This window comes from Myripristis murdjan, chromosome 22 (genome assembly GCF_902150065.1).
Source record: "Myripristis murdjan chromosome 22, fMyrMur1.1, whole genome shotgun sequence".
NCBI classification, from domain to species: Eukaryota; Metazoa; Chordata; class Actinopteri; order Holocentriformes; family Holocentridae; genus Myripristis; species Myripristis murdjan.
In genome coordinates this window covers 13,266,063-13,283,649 of record NC_044001.1, presented here as the reverse complement: position 1 = coordinate 13,283,649, position 17,587 = coordinate 13,266,063, and the positions used below count along the sequence as shown (strand labels likewise).

Genomic DNA, 17,587 nt, shown 5'->3' with positions numbered 1-17,587 from the left:
GGAAAAATGAGAAGGCTAATGGAAAAAGGAGTCAGTCACTGGTCAACAGAGAGATTTAGGATGTTACGACAACAATTCATCCATTGTGAGGGATGTTTCTGATTTTGGTCGCACTGTCCCACACTTATCCTTATCTAATGCACTGAGCAGAATACCCTATGGAAGCAGGCTATGCAAACATCATACTATTGTCAGAAGAAAGACTATTTTCCTGATAATATTACATCCCCCGGGCATGGATGTGGAAGTGGGCATTCAGTGTTTTCTTTAAATTGTAATGTATTCTCCTGTGTGTATTACTGAAATACCCACTAAATCACCACAAATTCAGATGGTATGTTTATGTTTCCTGTTCATTCCTCTTGAGAGGCTGCATAAGGACCAAGGATTTCCATATGAGTATTTCTCTCTATAAGAATGGCGAGTTCTGTGATGACATTTCCTGTTGTTGTGATGAGAAGTTAAGTCTGTCCCAAAAGATACTGCAGGTGATGAGACAAAGCCTGTATAGTATATACGTATGAGTTGGGTAGATTTGCTCAGTTCACTGTCACTTAGGAAAATGTGATCATAACATTTGACAGATTTTGTGCAGCACTTTTACTGGAGCACTTTGTGATTTATGTTTTGAAGTGCATCATGCATCATGGAAATTAATAATATATTTTTCAAGTGACTCAGGCAGAGGGATCTTTTTTCCTATTGTTGAAGAGTGGGCAGATCCTTTATGTGTTTTTTTTCCAGCTGTAATGACAACATGACTGCTTTAGCAACAGCTAATATGTGCACATCAATAGACATGCATATTGACTTATAACAAAAGCTCATCTGCCCTACCATAGGTTTAAAGAATATTAAAAGCCCTGGAATAAAACTGTAAGCATGAAAATCCTTCAGGTCGTGTCTTGTATGACTATCAAGGAGGAAAAGGAGGAGAGAAGGAGGAGAGAGAGAGAGAGAGAGAGAGAGAGAGAGAGAGAGAGAGAGAGGGAGATAAATACCAAAGTTTTGAGTGACATCACTCCATTGTGAGTTTCTTTTCTCCTTTAAGAAAGCGGCTGAGAGACAGAGGAGAGAAGGGGAGGGCACTGGTAACAGTGTGACTGGGCATCTGCACGTTTCATATCTGGACTTAAACTCAGAAGGAATGACTCTTCAGCCAACAAGGTATTTAAAAGCTAAATTTGTCTCATACTTTACCCCTTTGTGTGACACTGTACTACTTAAACCTTCACTGTGACTTGTTTAAGCCTTTCATTTACAGTTTTAAGTAAAATATTATGATTTCCTGTCAATGACAATGCACAGAGGCTCTGCAAAATTTGTAGACATGTCAGAAGAGCTAAAAAAAAAAAAAAAAAGGAGTAAACCTACAATAGGCGTGAGATGTAACAGAAACTGAAAATAGCCACTGCCAGTAGGCATGTGTTAACATGTTCAAAGATACTCATTGGTGCACTCTTTTCATAGACTGTACCCGCTGTAAAATATCAGTGAACACTAGCTTCAGCTCTTCAATAGTTAAATTAAAATGGGTAAAAAAAAATCGTTTTGGATGTATGATGACAATACATTAATGCATGCGTCTATATAGTTTTTATTGTCAGCACAGTCCCTCATATCAAATATGTTGTTGTAGCTCTAAAATATATGTTAAGATATAGTGATATTAGCCTTAAACACAGTCAGTGTTTGGGAAACAGTTATTTTGTAGTGCATATTTGTGTGGTAATAGCAGCACACATAGAAAAGCAATACTTAATTAATGGAACAGCAATTTGTACATATAGCGGAACAGAATTATGTGGCCATGTAATGACTGGGTAGTGATCACTGAAGTGCAATTTCCAGTGAAAGTATTTTTTTTATGAAGTCAACTGAACATGGAAATACATACTGTATCATTTTCATATATTTTTCTTTCTCCACATATTTCTCCTCAGCTTCCCAGTCAACTTCACCACAGCTATATATGGTGACAAAAACAACACCAATGGCAGTGACTGTCCTGATGAGGATTGGCATTGGCTGAACACCAAACAAACAGCGTACATCATAGTTGTCATTGTGCTCGGGATTTTGGGAAATGTGTTTGTCCTGTTGGTTTTCTGCCTCCACAAGAAGGCCTGCACAGTGGCTGAGATCTACCTGAGCAACCTGGCTGCTGCTGACCTCATCCTGGTGTCCAGCTTGCCCTTCTGGGCCGTCAACGTAGCCAATGGATTCAACTGGTCCTTTGGTCTCTTCATGTGCCGACTGGTGAACCTGGGCATCAAGATGAACATCTACTGCAGTATCTATTTCCTGGTTCTGGTGAGCATAGATCGGTATGTGGCATTAGTGCATACAATGACCCATGGCAGAATGCGCAGGCCGAAATATGCCAAGATGGCCTGTCTACTGGTGTGGGGCTTTGGCCTGCTTCTGAGCTTTCCCACATTCATATTCAGGACTATTGACTACTTCCCTGACTTCGAGATTAATGCCTGCTACCTTAACTACCCAAACAAGACAACCGAGCTGGCCTTTGATGGCATGCTGACCATTTTTGGCTTCATCATCCCTGTCTCCATCATTTCCTGCTGTACCGTCAAGATTATTCAGGCTCTGAAGAACCAGGCAACAGAGAGGTTCAATGCCGAGAACACAGAGAGGAAGGCCACCCTTCTGGTGCTGGCAGTCCTCTTGGCCTTCCTGATCTGCTGGGTCCCCTTCCACCTGGTCACCGCCCTGGATATACTTGTGAGAGCTAAAGTCCTTCAGGGGTGCCGCCTCAGCTCAATTCTGGAGATCTGCAACCAGGTCTTCGGCTACCTAGCCTTCTTCAACAGCGTGCTCAACCCCATCCTCTATGTCATTGTGGGGAAGAACTTCCGGAAAAAAGTTAGGGAACTGTTTGTGCAGCTGTCCACGAAGAGACTGGTGATCTCTGACTCTGCACGCTCACACCTGTCCTCTGCAACACTCAAGACCTTGGCATGAACAAATGTTGGGAAAACTAATTAGAATCAGAACATTTCATTTTAGGGTTACACCTTGATCTTCATGTTACGATGCCTCTGGTGGGCAATCACTTAATAGTATTGTACTGCAGTGATTTAAGTTATTTAAATTATTTAAATGATCAGCTAAACTGAAGTCTAGAGTCAGTCCTAACTTAACATTCACAGCATGCATGTCACAGTATAAGACAGGAAAAATGTATATCCTCTTGAAGTTATCAGTCTCTGTCCTTTCTCCTGGTCAAACATGATAGCAGATTTCTAACACAGTGGTGTTCAGCATAGAATGAGTAATTTTATATGTCTTACCACAACAAGAACAGTCAAGTTTGACCCACACACTCATTTAACACACTTCCATACACTTCCATAACACACACAACATGCCACAAACTTGCAGCCACATGGCCACACCCCTTATTACCAAGTCCATACAACAATGTTTTATGGTGTCACGCTGCACTATGAATATAGTGCAAGCCAACTCGGTACACTCACTTCACTCACACTATAATATATTTTTCTGTAAAATAGGTTCTTTATATGTAATTTACTAATTAAGTGGTGACGAAATGTTGGCAGTTTGAAATGTACATAGTACCATTAACTATATTAATTTCCTCAGATTGAAAGGAGTACATGATATTTTGTAGTTCTTGTTGAATCTTTGTAATGTGTTTAAATGTCAAACACAAAACCAGGGCGAGCGAGAGTCTAGACAACTCCCGGCTTCGTGTTTTCTGGTGTTTCTGACTCAGTGTCTGCATGGATAAAAACAGTAATCTTTTTAAGAGTTTCCAGTGCTGACAAAAAATTGTGTTCCTTTGTGTGGCCTGTATGGACAACAGTTTTCTCATTATGCATTTTCCCCACACCAGCAAGTTATTGGCCAGATGTTGAGTCAGTGTGGGCTGTGGGCACGGCTACACCCCTGGTCATTTCCAAAATGAGGGCTTGCTGTGCCAAACAGGAAATCTTTGTTATGAGTCAGGGCTTTACCATTATGTAGGCACAGAAAACTGTTGTGGAACAAAAAACATTCAGGCAGACAAAGTTACCTCAAATGGTGAAATTGATGCCAAAAACAAAAACTTTGATTTGGTTATGTGTGTTGTCTGGCTTTTCCACCCAATTTTTCCACATCTAGAATAAAAATTCTCCTCCTATTCAGAGGAGCTTGCTGGATCTGCTTCCCAGTGTATTTAAAATTATAATTTGATTGTGTGAGTGTGTGCGTGCATATGTATGTGTTTTGTGTCTGTGTCGGTGTGTATGTGTGTACTTAAGTGTGTACACATGTGCATCCTGTATGTGCTTGTGAGTGCATGCATGCATTTCTGTGTGTGTTCCTGTAAATGTGTAAGCCTGGGATTTTTTTTTTACGGCAGAGATGGGCCATCTGTTGCTATGACTCCTCTGTCTGACAGCAGCATGCAGCAGGGCTGTGCGCTCTCACTGATAACTACATGTGGCCCTTCCATTCTCTTCTCACACTCCATTAAATCCCTTTGCACTTTTAAGACAAATTGTGACATCAAGGTGGCAGCACATGCATTGAACAGTGTTGACACAGTTAAAAGGTTTTCGATGTTTTTTGGATAGTTTTGAACACACACACACACATAAACACACACAGAGGCACACATCTCGGTCTCTCGACATCTCTCTCCCTCTCAAATCACTGTTACTTTGCGGCAGCTCCCTCAGTGATCTTAAACTCATCAAGTGAGAGACTCATGGAGAGCGATGTTGGAGCAGAGGACGCCTGCAACCACACGGATGCATGGCAATGGGTCTACACAATGCAGCCTGCCTACATGTCCATTATCTGCCTCTTGGGAGTGATCGGCAACTCCTTTGTGCTGTGCGTGTTCTGCCTCCAGAAGCGACACAGGTCTGTGGCCGACATCTATCTGGGTAACCTGGCGGCTGCTGACCTCCTCATGGTTTCCTGCCTGCCGTTCTGGGTGGCAACCATCATCCACAAGTTCCACTGGAGGTTTGGGGAGCCCATGTGCCAGCTGGTCAGCATCATCATCGGGATGAATTATTACTGTAGTGTGCTGTTCCTTACGCTGGTGAGCGTGGACCGCTACCTGGCCCTCACCAGGCCCCTGTCCCACGGAAGGGCGAGGCAGGCAGCCCGGGCACGTGGTATCTGCTTTGGCGTCTGGGTAGTTGGGGTCTTGCTCAGCCTCCCAGCGCTCCTCTTCCGCTCCGTCCGGTTCTTCCCTCAACTCGGAGTGGACGTGTGCTACATGGCGTACCCCCATGATGGCTGGAGGCTGCGTTTCAACCTGACTGTCAATGTGGTCGGCTTCCTCATCCCCGTTCCCATCGTATCCTTCTGCAGTTACCACATCGCCAAAGTCCTTAAGATGAGCCAGGGCCTGAAAAAAAGCAGCAGAGGCAGTGTGGAGAGGAAGGCCGCCTACCTGGTGCTTTTTGTCCTTGCCGTATTTGTTCTCTGCTGGCTGCCCTTCCAGATTGTGATCTTCCTGGATACCCTGGATTATTACCAGGTCATTTCCGGATGCATGTGGGTGTATGTGTTGGATATTGGCACCCAGCTAACCACTTATCTTGGCTATAGCAACAGTGCATTGAATCCTTTCCTGTATGTGATTGTGGGAAAGCACTTTAAGCACCGGGCCAGAGAAGTGTTTAGACCAATGTTGTGTAAGGGGAAATGGAAAATAAGGAAGTCTAGTCACACCAATGCCAATCTCAGCTCTAACACTAAATACACGGACAGCACCAAAGTGTAATCTATGTCTATGTAAATATGCTTTGTATTTTTTCACTACAAAGCAATGATAAATGTTCACTGTTTGATGAAAAAAAAAAAAAAAAACTGTCATGTTCACACACCTACCAACATACCGGCAGTCAATCATTAACTCTCCTTTGACTTTACAAATTTTGTTGTGCTGTAAAATGATTTGAAAATAATTTTATTTGGATTATTAGACTGTGCAAAGCAATCTATTATATTTAAACTGAAGTAAAAGTAACATTTAAGAGTGCAAAATTAAGCAGGTCCATTGTTTCATTTGAGATAATGTCCAAAGCAAAATGATGGTCAGTTTGTCTAAATTTGTTGTATTTTACTCAGATTTGTCCTTGATGTTGTATTTTTGGATTCTGGGTAGCATGTTCTTTTCAAAACTGTTCTGTAACTCGATTTTTCTCTCTAATAAAGATTAGTTCCTTTTCTGTAGTTTTGGTTTGGGACACTGTCATGGGGATGGTATTTGAGACTTGTTTCAAACACATAAATCTCCAGTTTTCCTATGATTTTATTTTAAAATAGAGAAGGAGTCATTTTGGGGCATCTTTTTTGATTACTTGATAAACTGACTGATTGACTGACTGACTGATTGATTGATTCATTGATTCATTGAGACATTCCACTGAAACTCATTGTTTCAACTTTACTAAATTAACTAAAAATGGCTTAAAACTAAAAAAAAAAAAAAAAAAAAAAAAAGCATGACTAGTAATTAAAAATCACAGGCAAAAAGATCTTCTCATGTCTAAAGAATTGTACATCTGCATCTCATGACATAACAGGATAATGAAACATCTCATGTATGAACATTAGGAGGATGGAGTATCTTTGTTTTGACCAGACAAGATTGTTTATGGGATGGATTACAAAAAATCCACTTTTTGAGTTGTGGCCATTCCAGCATGCATGATGTCACCCGTTATTCAAGTGTGTCTCATTACTATAATTTTAACCATAAAAAGGCAAACAACAGTTTTACTGATTCTCTCCTAGACAAAGCTCTGCATTTACCGACTGATAAGAAAGATTTTTACTCATATGCTATCCTGGTGGGGGCTTTTTCAGGGCCAAATGAAGTTTAATGATGTTGTCTTTTCATAAAACTTGGACCAGATAAGTATAGGATGAGTTAATGAATTATCCACTTCGGGAGTTGTGGCCCTTCCAGCATGTGTGATGTCGCCTGTTATTCAAGCATGTCTCATTAATATCATTTTCACCATAAAAAGGCAAACCACGGTTTAACTAATTCTCTCATATAGATTAAGCTCTGAATTTCCTGACCGACAGACTTTTAATCATGTTTTTATCCTGGTGGAGGCTTGTTGTGTGCCAAGTTGAGTTTAATACAGTTGTCATTTCATAAAACTAAGAACACATAGGGTGAGTAATGAATCAAAAAATATGTTTAATGACTTTCACTATTGATTTATTTAAAAATGTAACAGCTGTTACTTTGATAAAGGGTGTAGCATGTAATGTAAAAAGACTGAACAGAAATGAATGAATTAGTGACATCTCAGCTGCAAGGCATAGTCACTCCCAGAACTATTACATATTAAGCGGCACAGTCTGTGCATGTGATAGTGTCAGTGTGACATTAAAAGATAACCTTTTTCAAGTTAAAGTAATAAGTTCCTACCTCTTTTCTTTGTCCATTATTTAATAGGCTACCATACTGATGATTAATGTAATGTGTTTGCGCAAGATCCATCTGCATTTTAAACACAGTTTGTCTCCAATACGTACAAGGAGCCAATTTTGATCCTTTTGTAAACAACCTGATATATTAAACTGCTTGAGTCGGGGGTGTGGAGGAATGCACCTCTGTATACAAAACCATTTTCTCTCGTAGATCTCCCCTCTCACTCACTCTGCTCTGTCCAAAGCTTCGTCTGCACACTTTCAGAGAAAGGTTTCACCATTAGCATTTTAACCATAAAAAGTAGGCTACATTTGTACCAAATTGGAGGTAAGACATTTTCACCAATCTAATGTTTCACCCTGTTTTTCTTTTTGAGTAGCAATTTGACTTCAAACTCTGAAACAGATTGTTTCAGTGTGTTTTATCTAACAATATGGCAAGAAATGAATATAGTCAGAAAATTAGGCTCTTTCTTGATTCTACCTCTAAACTGTATTGGAAGTTGTGTTGTGATATACAATGTAAGATTATAGATACTAAAGCACTTCATTAAGGCTTTTATTAGCATATATTATATTAGAGATATATAAGAAAGTCCTGATGTCCAGTTTAATTTCTGTTCTGTTGATAACTCATGTAGTGCTTGTTGATTTTATACACAGCATCACATTTTACAAGAACGTGCTTTTTTAAAAATCGTGTGAACATCAATTCATTGATCACTTTCAGTTTGTGTTGCCCATGGAGACGCTGAAGCTCGTGTCTGTGCCAACGGTGTGGACTGAAAACAGCAGTGTCTCCCTCCCCCCCACTGAGCCTCCTGAATGGGGCCTCGTGCGGGCCATCATTCCTCCATACATCTTCACGCTGTGTGTGTTCGGCCTGCTGGGCAACGGCTTCGTCCTGCTGGTGTTCTTCATCCACAAGGAACGTCTGACCGTCCCAGAGATCTACCTGGGCAACCTGGCGCTGGCCGACTTTATTCTCCTGGCCGGCCTCCCATTCTGGGCCATGTACATCCACAACCACTTCAACTGGCCTTACGGAGACGCCTTATGCAAAATCGTAAACTCCTGTATCGTTTTCAATTTCTACACCAGCATCTACACCCTGACCATGATCAGCATCGACCGCTATCTTGCACTTGTGAAGACCATGGAGGCCCGGTGGCTGAGGCGGACACTTCACGCCAAGATAGTGTGTTTCATCCTGTTGCTGGTTGGGCTTTTCATGAGCATGCCGACCATACTTCACAGAAAGGTCATGTTCATCGAGAGCCTCGGGACGCTGTCCTGTATCCTGGATTATGACGACTCCTGGAAGCTGGCCCACGAGACCATGCTGAATGTGGCAGGTTTTATTCTACCTCTTCTGGTAATTGTTTTCTGCAGCTGTAACATAATCAGGGCCTTAAGGAAGAGGAAGGAGACTGTTCGTTTCAATGAATCTAACGACACAAAGGCCACGGCTTTGGTGTACGCCGTGACGCTGGTGTTCTTTCTGTGTTGGGGTCCGTTCCAAATCTTCACCTTCCTCGAGATACTGTGTGATGTTCAAGCGTTAGATGAGATGCTGTGGTTCCACACGCTGGATATCGGACATCAGGTTTCAGTGTATCTGGCATTCCTCAACAGCACTCTGAACCCGGTGCTGTATGTCTTCTCCGGGCAGTACTTCAGGAGGAAGGTTAGCACCATCTACAGGAGGACTAGAGGCCGTCGCCGAGGATCAGACATGACCACCTACCAGCGCTCTGTTGTGTCGACTTATATCAACAGAGCAGAGCAAATCAAGCCTGTAGTTCTTCCTAACTGAGTGGCTGCTGTAACTATATACCAGGATTGCCCGAAAGACCTTTCAGATTTGTTTATTTTGTTTGGTTTAATTCAAATATAGTCAAATTTGGGGGTGATCAATTGAATGAAGTGATATATGAGACTTGAGAGTCAATTTTATGGCACTCTAAAAGAGAGTTGTACGTGTGTATTTGTGTATGTGTATGTGTGTGTGTGTGTGTGTGTGTGTGTGTGTGTGTGTGTGTGTGTGCGTGCAATGAAACGGCATTGCCAAATTGAGTCTGACATTGTACTAAAGATATGCTTGCTGGAGTAATGGACTCAAAGTAAGATTGAAAAAGTGTGTGTGTGTGTGTGTGTGTGTGTGTGTGTGTGTGTGTGTGTGTGTGTGTGTGTGTGCAGTTTCATTTGTGGCCCTTTTATTAAGATGGCCTTTTCTATTTACACTGTATTTTTTGTTCTGAATCAGTATCTCGATATGATTACATGGCCTCTTGGTAACTTATGCATATTTAATGCTGGACATATAAAAAAACCCTAAGGAATATATTTCATCTTCCTGTTTTCTGATGCACATTCTAGTGAAATAAATCATTATTCATTAACCAAGTCACCGATGCTTGGTCCGAGCTCTGTTGACTCTGGTAGGTAGTTTACATGCAACACGCGAACTTGACAAATGGCCGCCCACACACTTTGTCTACATTTTGCCTTATAATAAACTCTGTATATTCTGACACTGATAAAATATTTATTCAAAGTTACAGTAGACTGCAGCAAGGCACTGACGTAAAAGTCAATAGTGGGCTTTAGTGTGAACAGCTGGAAACGAGCCACAAAAGAGCCTGTGAGATGATTCAGTAGTTTATATAGTTTGTTTGAGGCCATTTATAATGAAATTTCCATCATTCCATTCCAGTCTTTTAATAGCAATATTGCGTAATGTTGAGTATTTTTGTCCAATACACTGAAATGCTACAGAATAGAAATCTTTAAGGCTGTCCCTGAGCATCATTATCTTTTCACAGTGAAAGTTTTATCCTTTTGACTTTCATGCACATTAAGCAAAGTACACCACTATGTAATTTGAAACTTTTTTTTTTCTTTGTTTATTTTCTGGAGCGTCTCTAATGCAAAATTTTGGGGAACCAATCCACAATGAAAAAAATGATAAACAGTCTGGACACAAGGTATGTATTGTTGTCAGATAGTGTATTTTAAAATTAAAATAAAAAAAAACAAAAAACAAAAAAAACAAAAAAAACAATGGCCGTTTTGAAGGGTTAGGGTCGGGAAGTTATTCTTGAGGTAATATGTGTTAGCTGGCATACTGAAATCCATGCACCTACACTTAACCATAAATATTTCAGATTAACACTAACATATTTAACTAGTCTCAATCAGAATTTTCCACCTGTCTCCATTTCTATTCTATATGATTCTACTCTGTTCACCTCTTGTAATCTGTCTGTCATTTGATCTGGTAACTGCCCCGAGTTGACATCCATTTCCTCACAGGCTGTTCTCTAAATCTAATCAGAAGAAACATCACAGAAAATTACCCCATCAAGGTTTACTGTGATTGCTTTGGTTAACCAAGTTAAACTTCTTTACTGAGTTACATCCCAATGAAGGGAAAATAAGCGATGCATCCTCAATGATATCTTGATGTTCGGGGCAGAAAAGCGATAATGTTAATTTGTTCAGTAAAATTTTACCTCTCAAATGGAGCTTTACAAGCGCACCTATATTTGCAGAATATTTCAAATTTCCTGGTGGGTTCATCCACTTTATGTGAACACACAATGACTGCATCGCTTTCTTTGCGTCTAACTTATCAAATTTTACAAAGGAAAGGAAATACCAGCGTAGATGACAGAGTAAACAAATGTGCACAGCCTCGCCATGTTTATTTCTACGGACTTCACAGAAATATGTACAGACCGCATATTTTTCCAGGACCACCAGCTGCTCTGTTCTCTCAGTGGAAAAGCACCTCAGTGTCATTGTATGTTTAAATGTCAACACAGGCCGGCTCATGGGGGTTATGTGCTGCAGCTAGGCAGGCTGTTTCTGTGTCTGGTTTGTCTCAGTGGTGCTGTGCTTCAGGCAGCTCCACCACAGTTAAACCTAATGAAACACAACTGAACAAACAGTATGATTCACTGCACCACGTTGTGCCAGGCAAACCATAATGTGGTGGCTCTTGTTTGTTATTTTAATCTGGTTATTAAAAGGAATAATCATGCAGCGAGGACACTGCTAACACTGACCACCTTTACCATGAGTAAACAATTTCATGAATATCAAACTATCAAATCAAGTTTTTCAGGCTTTGTTGTTCTTGTAACTGCAAATGTTCAGCTACAGTTTGGACGTTGGGCTGACCTCTTGCTTGCCAGCCAAATGAGACTGCCTGTATGTCTGCATAGAGTGAGACGCAACATATTTAAGTAGGAAGTATTTGCATTGCACATTGCCCACATCAACATCCTTTTTTGTCACCGGACCAAGCATACAAATATCTCCACTGCACACAGAGCTTCCCTTTCATTCAGGCCTCCTCTCATCACGGAGATAGGATGGATTCACACGCATCACTCAACCAAACCAACAGCAGTGTGCCTCATACCTGTACGGAGAACACCTTGGTGGAGGAGCACATGTACCCGACTGCATATTCTCTCTTTTTCATTGTGGGTTTTCCAGCGAACTGCCTGTCTCTCTATGTGGCCCTGGTGCTGATGAGGAAAGGGAACAACCTGGCAGTGTACCTGGTCAGCCTGTCCATTTCTGACCTGCTGTACACCATCACCCTGCCTGTGTGGATCGAGTTGGCTCTGAGTCGCCCTGTTGGGGGCGCTCTCTGCAGTTTAGTGGCTGTCATTATGAACAACAGCTTCTATGTCGGCTCCGGCCTCCTTTGCTGCATCTCGGTCGATCGCTATCTAGCACTGGTCTACCCTCTCTACTTCCACAGGGTTCGAGAAGTGCGGACTTCAGTGATTGTGAGTATTGTGGTGTGGTGTGTGGAAATAATCATCCACATTATCTTACTTGGCCACACAGGGGCGCTGCGAGCTTTCTCCTCAAGATACCTGTGTGATGAGAGAATGCCCATGACCCAGGCAGACGCCAACCTGGCTCTTACACGGTTCACCCTGGGCTTCTTGCTCCCGGTATTCATCATGATCTTCTGCTTCCAGCAGATCATGCAATCACTCAGAGAGAGCACCTCCATCCTGGCTGTGGAGCGCAGGAAAGTGGGACAGCTGCTGATGCTGCTCCTTGTCACCTACATGGTGGCCTTTGTGCCGTACCAGACTGTCATGCTGCTCAGGGCTGTGCTGGAGCCGTCGGGCAGCTGCACCTGGGCCAAGAGGCTCAGAGCTCCATACCTGGTTACAGTGGCTACCACCACACTCAACAGTATGCTGGACCCCATCATATACTGTTTAATCAGCGAGAGCGCTCAGGCAGAGATGAGGAAAGCTCTGGAGAAAGGCAGAGGTGTTTTCAGGAAGAGAACCTCTCCAAGCAACTCTGTTGTAGTTAAAACAATTTCTTAAGGTCTATATTGCTGTTTTTTTTTATTTGTTTGTCCAATTGTTCTAAACTGTGTAATGCTAAAACACGATTTGAATGTACAATGATGATATGAGCCAGTGTGTAATTCAGTGCTAATAATTACAGTGAGGACTGAATGTTCATGTAACCTACTTTTGTCATTTTTTTGCTGACTGTTTCATTTTTATTGTGATCATTTATACTATGTTGTAAGATAAATTATCTCCAGTACTGTACTGTACAAAATTGCATGTCCTGAAAATAATCTGAAAAACTCACAGTTACATTGTCATCAATTGTCATTGATTGATTGGCTGATATTCTTTACTGACACTGATATTACATATATAAACAAATAAATAATATATGCAGCCTCATGCCTGGAGGCAATTTGTCACAAGGATAAAACACAATAAAATGCAACAGTTTATTTCCACTGTGTTTCTTAAAACATTGAGGCTAAAATACAGAATAAGGAAATGAACGAGAAGTTTTTATCTCTTCTTCTGCCTGGGTTGAGGATGTCTGTGAATGAGCTTGTAGAAAATTTGTTTACAGCTTTTTGCATGAAAATGCAGGGGAATAAATAGTCGCCTCCTATTTTTATTTCCACCCACACAAGTTCTCAAGAATAGAAGGGATGCTTTACAAATTGTTGGCATATTCTGTTTAGAGGAAGGTTGAACTTGGGGACACTGTGCTCAGTGTCACGTACCATGAGAAGTTCCACTTTTTCCACCCCATTTCTGAAAAACAATTCGCCATAAAAGATGATATCATTTGTAATTCTGTCCTGTTCATTCCAGCGAGTTGCAATGTGATCTCAGAACATTTCACTTTGAAAATGTCAAACCTCCACTCAGCAAAGGTAACATGCAAAAAACAAAACAAAACAAAAAAAACATGCGACCAATTGGATATTTACCCTTCAAACTCTAAAACCAAGGGATATTTAAAATGAAAACTTCTTATAAATGTATGTTGTAGACCTTGTTTTGAAGTGATGTAACCTGTTAAACCAGCACTGATGACTGGAAAAATGATGCTGTGTTTGGTTGTTTTTCATTACCTGTATTTTACCTGTTACCATTATCTTCACATTCATGTTGCTTTGAACTGAAAATGACTGAGGCTTTTAAGTAATATTAATGACTCCCTGGATGATGATGTGATTGGTTAACTGTATTAATGCGCTGATTTCCCCCAACTATATGGCGATCACTTTGGCACACTGCTCACTGTGCTCTGATGATGGCCTGAGACTGAAATACCATATTTTTATTTGCTGATTGTTTTTTTTTTTTTACTTGAATAACAGAAAACTCTAATGACAATATCCTGCTGTGCTGTCTTTGCTTCTGTATTGTACTAAAAAGATGCTTATCCGTAACAACCAAGGCCTTCATATGCCACACTCTAGAAACAATTAGTCATGCAGGTATGTGTGCCTTTATCACAAAACAGACAATAATGTCAACATGAGCTTTACTTGAGTCCGTGCCTGTGTTTACACGCCAAAAAAAGACAAGCAGCTATATAGACTTTGCAGCCTAATTAAACCTGCAGTGTAGTCCATGGCAGTTTGCTCTGTCATGGCCTGTCACCCACTGAGTGACTGCTGCATGGTAGCCAGGGACGACGACAAGACAGGGGCTGACTCTTCCTGTTTCATTAAGCTGATTGAGCAAGCAGTGCGACACAAGCCAGCTGATTGAAACTGTTCCACATCTCTATCGATTTTTACCATTTTAATCTTTGGCGTAACGTTTTATATACAGAATTTGGATGAACAGGAGCGTGCCTGAGTAAAATGTAAGTACAAACTCATCTTTAGGACATATTTTGTTTAAATCTGCACTATAAATGTGTTCTGTTTTTACCCTATCTGCATGTAACACTTTCTATGAATCAGTTAAATTGTTGACATCATTTGTTGATCTTTCTTAACTTGAATTACTTCTTGCATTCTTGTGTTTCTCTGCAAGGTGTGCGCACATGAATGCCACATCTCTTATGGAAAACTTCAGCTTTGCCAGCAATCACTCAGAGTGTCACCTAGATGAGGGCGCAGGGAAGAGGAAGCCGTTTCTATTCTTCTACCTGGCCGTCATCATCATCGCCATCCCGTCCAACTCCTTCTCCCTGTATGTGTCCTGGCAGCACATCAGACAGAGGAACGAGCTCGGTGTGTATCTATTCAACCTGGCACTGAGTGACCTCACCTTCACCGTTGGCCTCTCTCTGTGGCTGGACTTCCTGTGGCAAGGCACTTGGGTTCACGGAGGCCATGTGTGTGTACTGTCTGTCTACCTCCTCTTCACTAACTTTTATATCAGTGACGCCCTCCTATGCTGCATCGCCGTGGACCGGTACCTGGCTGTGGTTCACCCATTAAAGTACTTGTTCTTGAGGAAAGTTGGAACTGCAACGGTGGTCAGCGTTGCCATTTGGGTCCTGGTGGTCTCTTTCAATGCTGCCACCATCACCTGGGACGACTCGTACAATGAATACAACATGGTGTCAGTGTGCTTTGATATCTTCCCACTGTCAGAAAATGTGGCTCGTGTTAATGTAGTGCGCTTCTTCCTGGGGTTTATCGTCCCGGTGGTGTTGGTGGTGTGCTCCAGCTGTGGGATCTGTGAGGCGGTGAAATCCAACCAGGCTACAGAGGAACAGGAGCGCAAGCGGGTGTCCAGGCTCCTCGGGGTGGTCCTGCTCTGCCTGGGCTTCTGCTTCGGACCCATCCACATCATGATGCTGCTGCGTTCGCTGACGGATGACTGCAGGAGCCTTGCGTTGCTCCTCTATCCCTACAAGATCAGCTTAGCTATTTCAAGCCTCAACTGCCTGGTAGACCCAGTCCTCTACTGTTTTGTCACCAGAACAGGCAAGGCCAACGTCACACAGGTTGTTCTTTTCATTCAGGGCAAGAAGAGGGGCAAAGGTCAAGATACCATGTTGCAGGCTAAATAAAGAACACAAGCCTGTAAAATACATTTAATGTGATATTTTACGTTGCAACGGTGTTGGTAAATGCTGATCACCTTTCATAAAATCAGCACAGATATCTCTACTAATTAAGCAGAGAATCATGAAAAGTAATTGCCCAGAGGAAATGCATTTGTTATGCAATAGTCTATTTTTTTAGTGTTTTTCTTCCACATTTAATGTCTAGTCAGTAAAATAATCTATGAACTATACTTTTAACACAACATCCTGAAAAAGACAACTTGAGCAAAAAGAGTCAGTCTATTATATAAAACATCCTCTAAGCCCAGGCAAAGAAATCTAAGGCACTTGAAGGGTTTTCAGTGCCAGTTTGACCCATGCCCTCACTGGGGTGATCCAGGAATAGTTCTTTTGTTTTGTTCACAGAACACATGCCTCGTGTCATCAGACCGCTGGCTCTGTGACCAAACCATATTTACTCTTCCTGTGTAGCACATTTGACTGTGGTTTCGCTTCTGTCCTTCTGCCATACTGCTTTGTATATTTGGCCAGATAAGTGTGTACCCAGAGCCAGACCTACCTTTGTATTTGACTTTTTTTTTTCTTCTGTTCTGTTCTGTGAAATGAACATTCAATAAAACAATATGAATGTATAAAACATTTGATGACAGAAAAGCTGATTTACAGAGGTGACCTTATGTATCACTGATTATTTAAAATATGTTCCACATTTCGTTTATACTCAAGAATTAATCTTTAGGTGGTTAAGTGGACATTTTGAACAACGTGAATACTTTTTACAGGTATTATTGTAACAAGGCTTGACTTCACTACACAAACAAACCTGGATATCTGCAGCCCTCTAGTGGACCCTTATGGAAGTGCAGCACACTGTCAGTCCCTTTCATGAAAACCAGATCACCTCATGAAGTTTACAGTGCCAGTGTTTGATGATAACTGACATAAATGTTAATTCTTTGATATAAAGCTCTCTTAATTAAATTTATTTGATAAATACAAAGCACTTGCTCAGTATAGATTTTACACATTTTGATGTAAACATATAGTAATGGAGGAGAATAGGCCTGTATTTGTAAACTGTATTCATATCGTATAGTAGTAATGCATTACTTGGTGGTAATAGCACTAATAGTAATACATAAATGGACAAACACATGTAACTCCACACACACATATCCTTCCAGACTTTTCATGCGATGCCTTGAAATATATTATCACCTCTTCTGAAGCATGAACCAAAACAAAAAAGTGAACCAAAAACACGGTCATATACATCCTATACAAAGATTCACATACTCAGACATGGGAAAACTTTGGCCTCATGTTTTCTCAGGTATTCAAAATGCATCACACTGCACACTTTGCTCTCAGCTCCACATAAGGTGAGAGGGAGGCGTGGACAGAGAGGAGGACATGTGCCTTTCCATGTGAATCTTTGCCCCCCACCCCCTCTACACACACACACACACACACACACACATCCATCCATGGCACATAATATGCTTCATCTGCAGAAATGAGGGCTATTAAACCCCTCTGAACGCCCATCTTCTCACCTTCCATCGCCCTTGACCGGTGAAAGACAGCTTTCTCTACATGCAAAGCGAATGTACATCTGATAATTTAAGATCAATAGGTCTTGTCTGTGCGTCCCAGCATTAACCCGGAGACTGGCAGATACACAGCCACAGCAGAGGCACATGGGAGAAAGTCTGCCCCAACGCAGGAATGATGAATGAATGGGACTCGTATCAACACGGATGATCAGACTAGTTCAAGCTGCAATATATTCATATGCATTATACATACCTGTTTT

At 41.4% G+C, this 17,587-nt stretch overlaps 5 protein-coding genes across 5 annotated transcripts; all 5 read left to right on the top strand.

Annotated features, from left to right (window-relative positions):
- Nucleotides 1-1,074: 1,074 nt before the first annotated feature.
- bdkrb2 (bradykinin receptor B2) lies at nucleotides 1,075-3,078 on the top strand. Its single transcript, XM_030044709.1, has 2 exons — nucleotides 1,075-1,167; nucleotides 1,944-3,078. Exons 1-2 carry the CDS (start codon nucleotides 1,148-1,150, stop codon nucleotides 2,980-2,982), a joined length of 1,059 nt encoding a protein of 352 aa, XP_029900569.1. The 5' UTR covers nucleotides 1,075-1,147; the 3' UTR covers nucleotides 2,983-3,078.
- A 1,210-nt stretch (nucleotides 3,079-4,288) lies between these two features.
- LOC115354433 (B2 bradykinin receptor-like) lies at nucleotides 4,289-6,017 on the top strand. Its single transcript, XM_030044828.1, has one exon. The coding sequence runs from the start codon at nucleotides 4,739-4,741 to the stop codon at nucleotides 5,768-5,770; it is 1,032 nt and encodes a 343-aa protein (XP_029900688.1). The 5' UTR covers nucleotides 4,289-4,738; the 3' UTR covers nucleotides 5,771-6,017.
- A 2,162-nt stretch (nucleotides 6,018-8,179) lies between these two features.
- bdkrb1 (bradykinin receptor B1) lies at nucleotides 8,180-9,253 on the top strand. Its single transcript, XM_030044892.1, has one exon. The coding sequence runs from the start codon at nucleotides 8,180-8,182 to the stop codon at nucleotides 9,251-9,253; it is 1,074 nt and encodes a 357-aa protein (XP_029900752.1).
- A 2,563-nt stretch (nucleotides 9,254-11,816) lies between these two features.
- On the top strand, nucleotides 11,817-12,803 carry LOC115354503 (G-protein coupled receptor 4-like). Its single transcript, XM_030044891.1, has one exon. The coding sequence runs from the start codon at nucleotides 11,817-11,819 to the stop codon at nucleotides 12,801-12,803; it is 987 nt and encodes a 328-aa protein (XP_029900751.1).
- A 1,700-nt stretch (nucleotides 12,804-14,503) lies between these two features.
- Nucleotides 14,504-16,294, top strand: gpr65 (G protein-coupled receptor 65). Its single transcript, XM_030045050.1, has 2 exons — nucleotides 14,504-14,613; nucleotides 14,787-16,294. Coding segments are annotated over exons 1-2 (990 nt in total). The 5' UTR covers nucleotides 14,504-14,611; the 3' UTR covers nucleotides 15,775-16,294.
- The last annotated feature ends 1,293 nt before the right edge of the window (nucleotides 16,295-17,587 follow it).

Excerpts from the sequence above, each read along its gene's own strand:
- bdkrb1 (XM_030044892.1), top strand. The coding sequence starts at position 8,180 with ATGGAGACGCTGAAGCTCGTGTCTGTGCCAACGGTGTGGACTGAAAAC.
- LOC115354503 (XM_030044891.1), top strand. The coding sequence starts at position 11,817 with ATGGATTCACACGCATCACTCAACCAAACCAACAGCAGTGTGCCTCAT.
- LOC115354433 (XM_030044828.1), top strand. The coding sequence starts at position 4,739 with ATGGAGAGCGATGTTGGAGCAGAGGACGCCTGCAACCACACGGATGCA.
- bdkrb2 (XM_030044709.1), top strand. The coding sequence starts at position 1,148 with ATGACTCTTCAGCCAACAAG. Across the intron at positions 1,168-1,943 it reads ATGACTCTTCAGCCAACAAG|CTTCCCAGTCAACTTCACCA; the intron begins GTATTTAAAAGC and ends ATTTCTCCTCAG.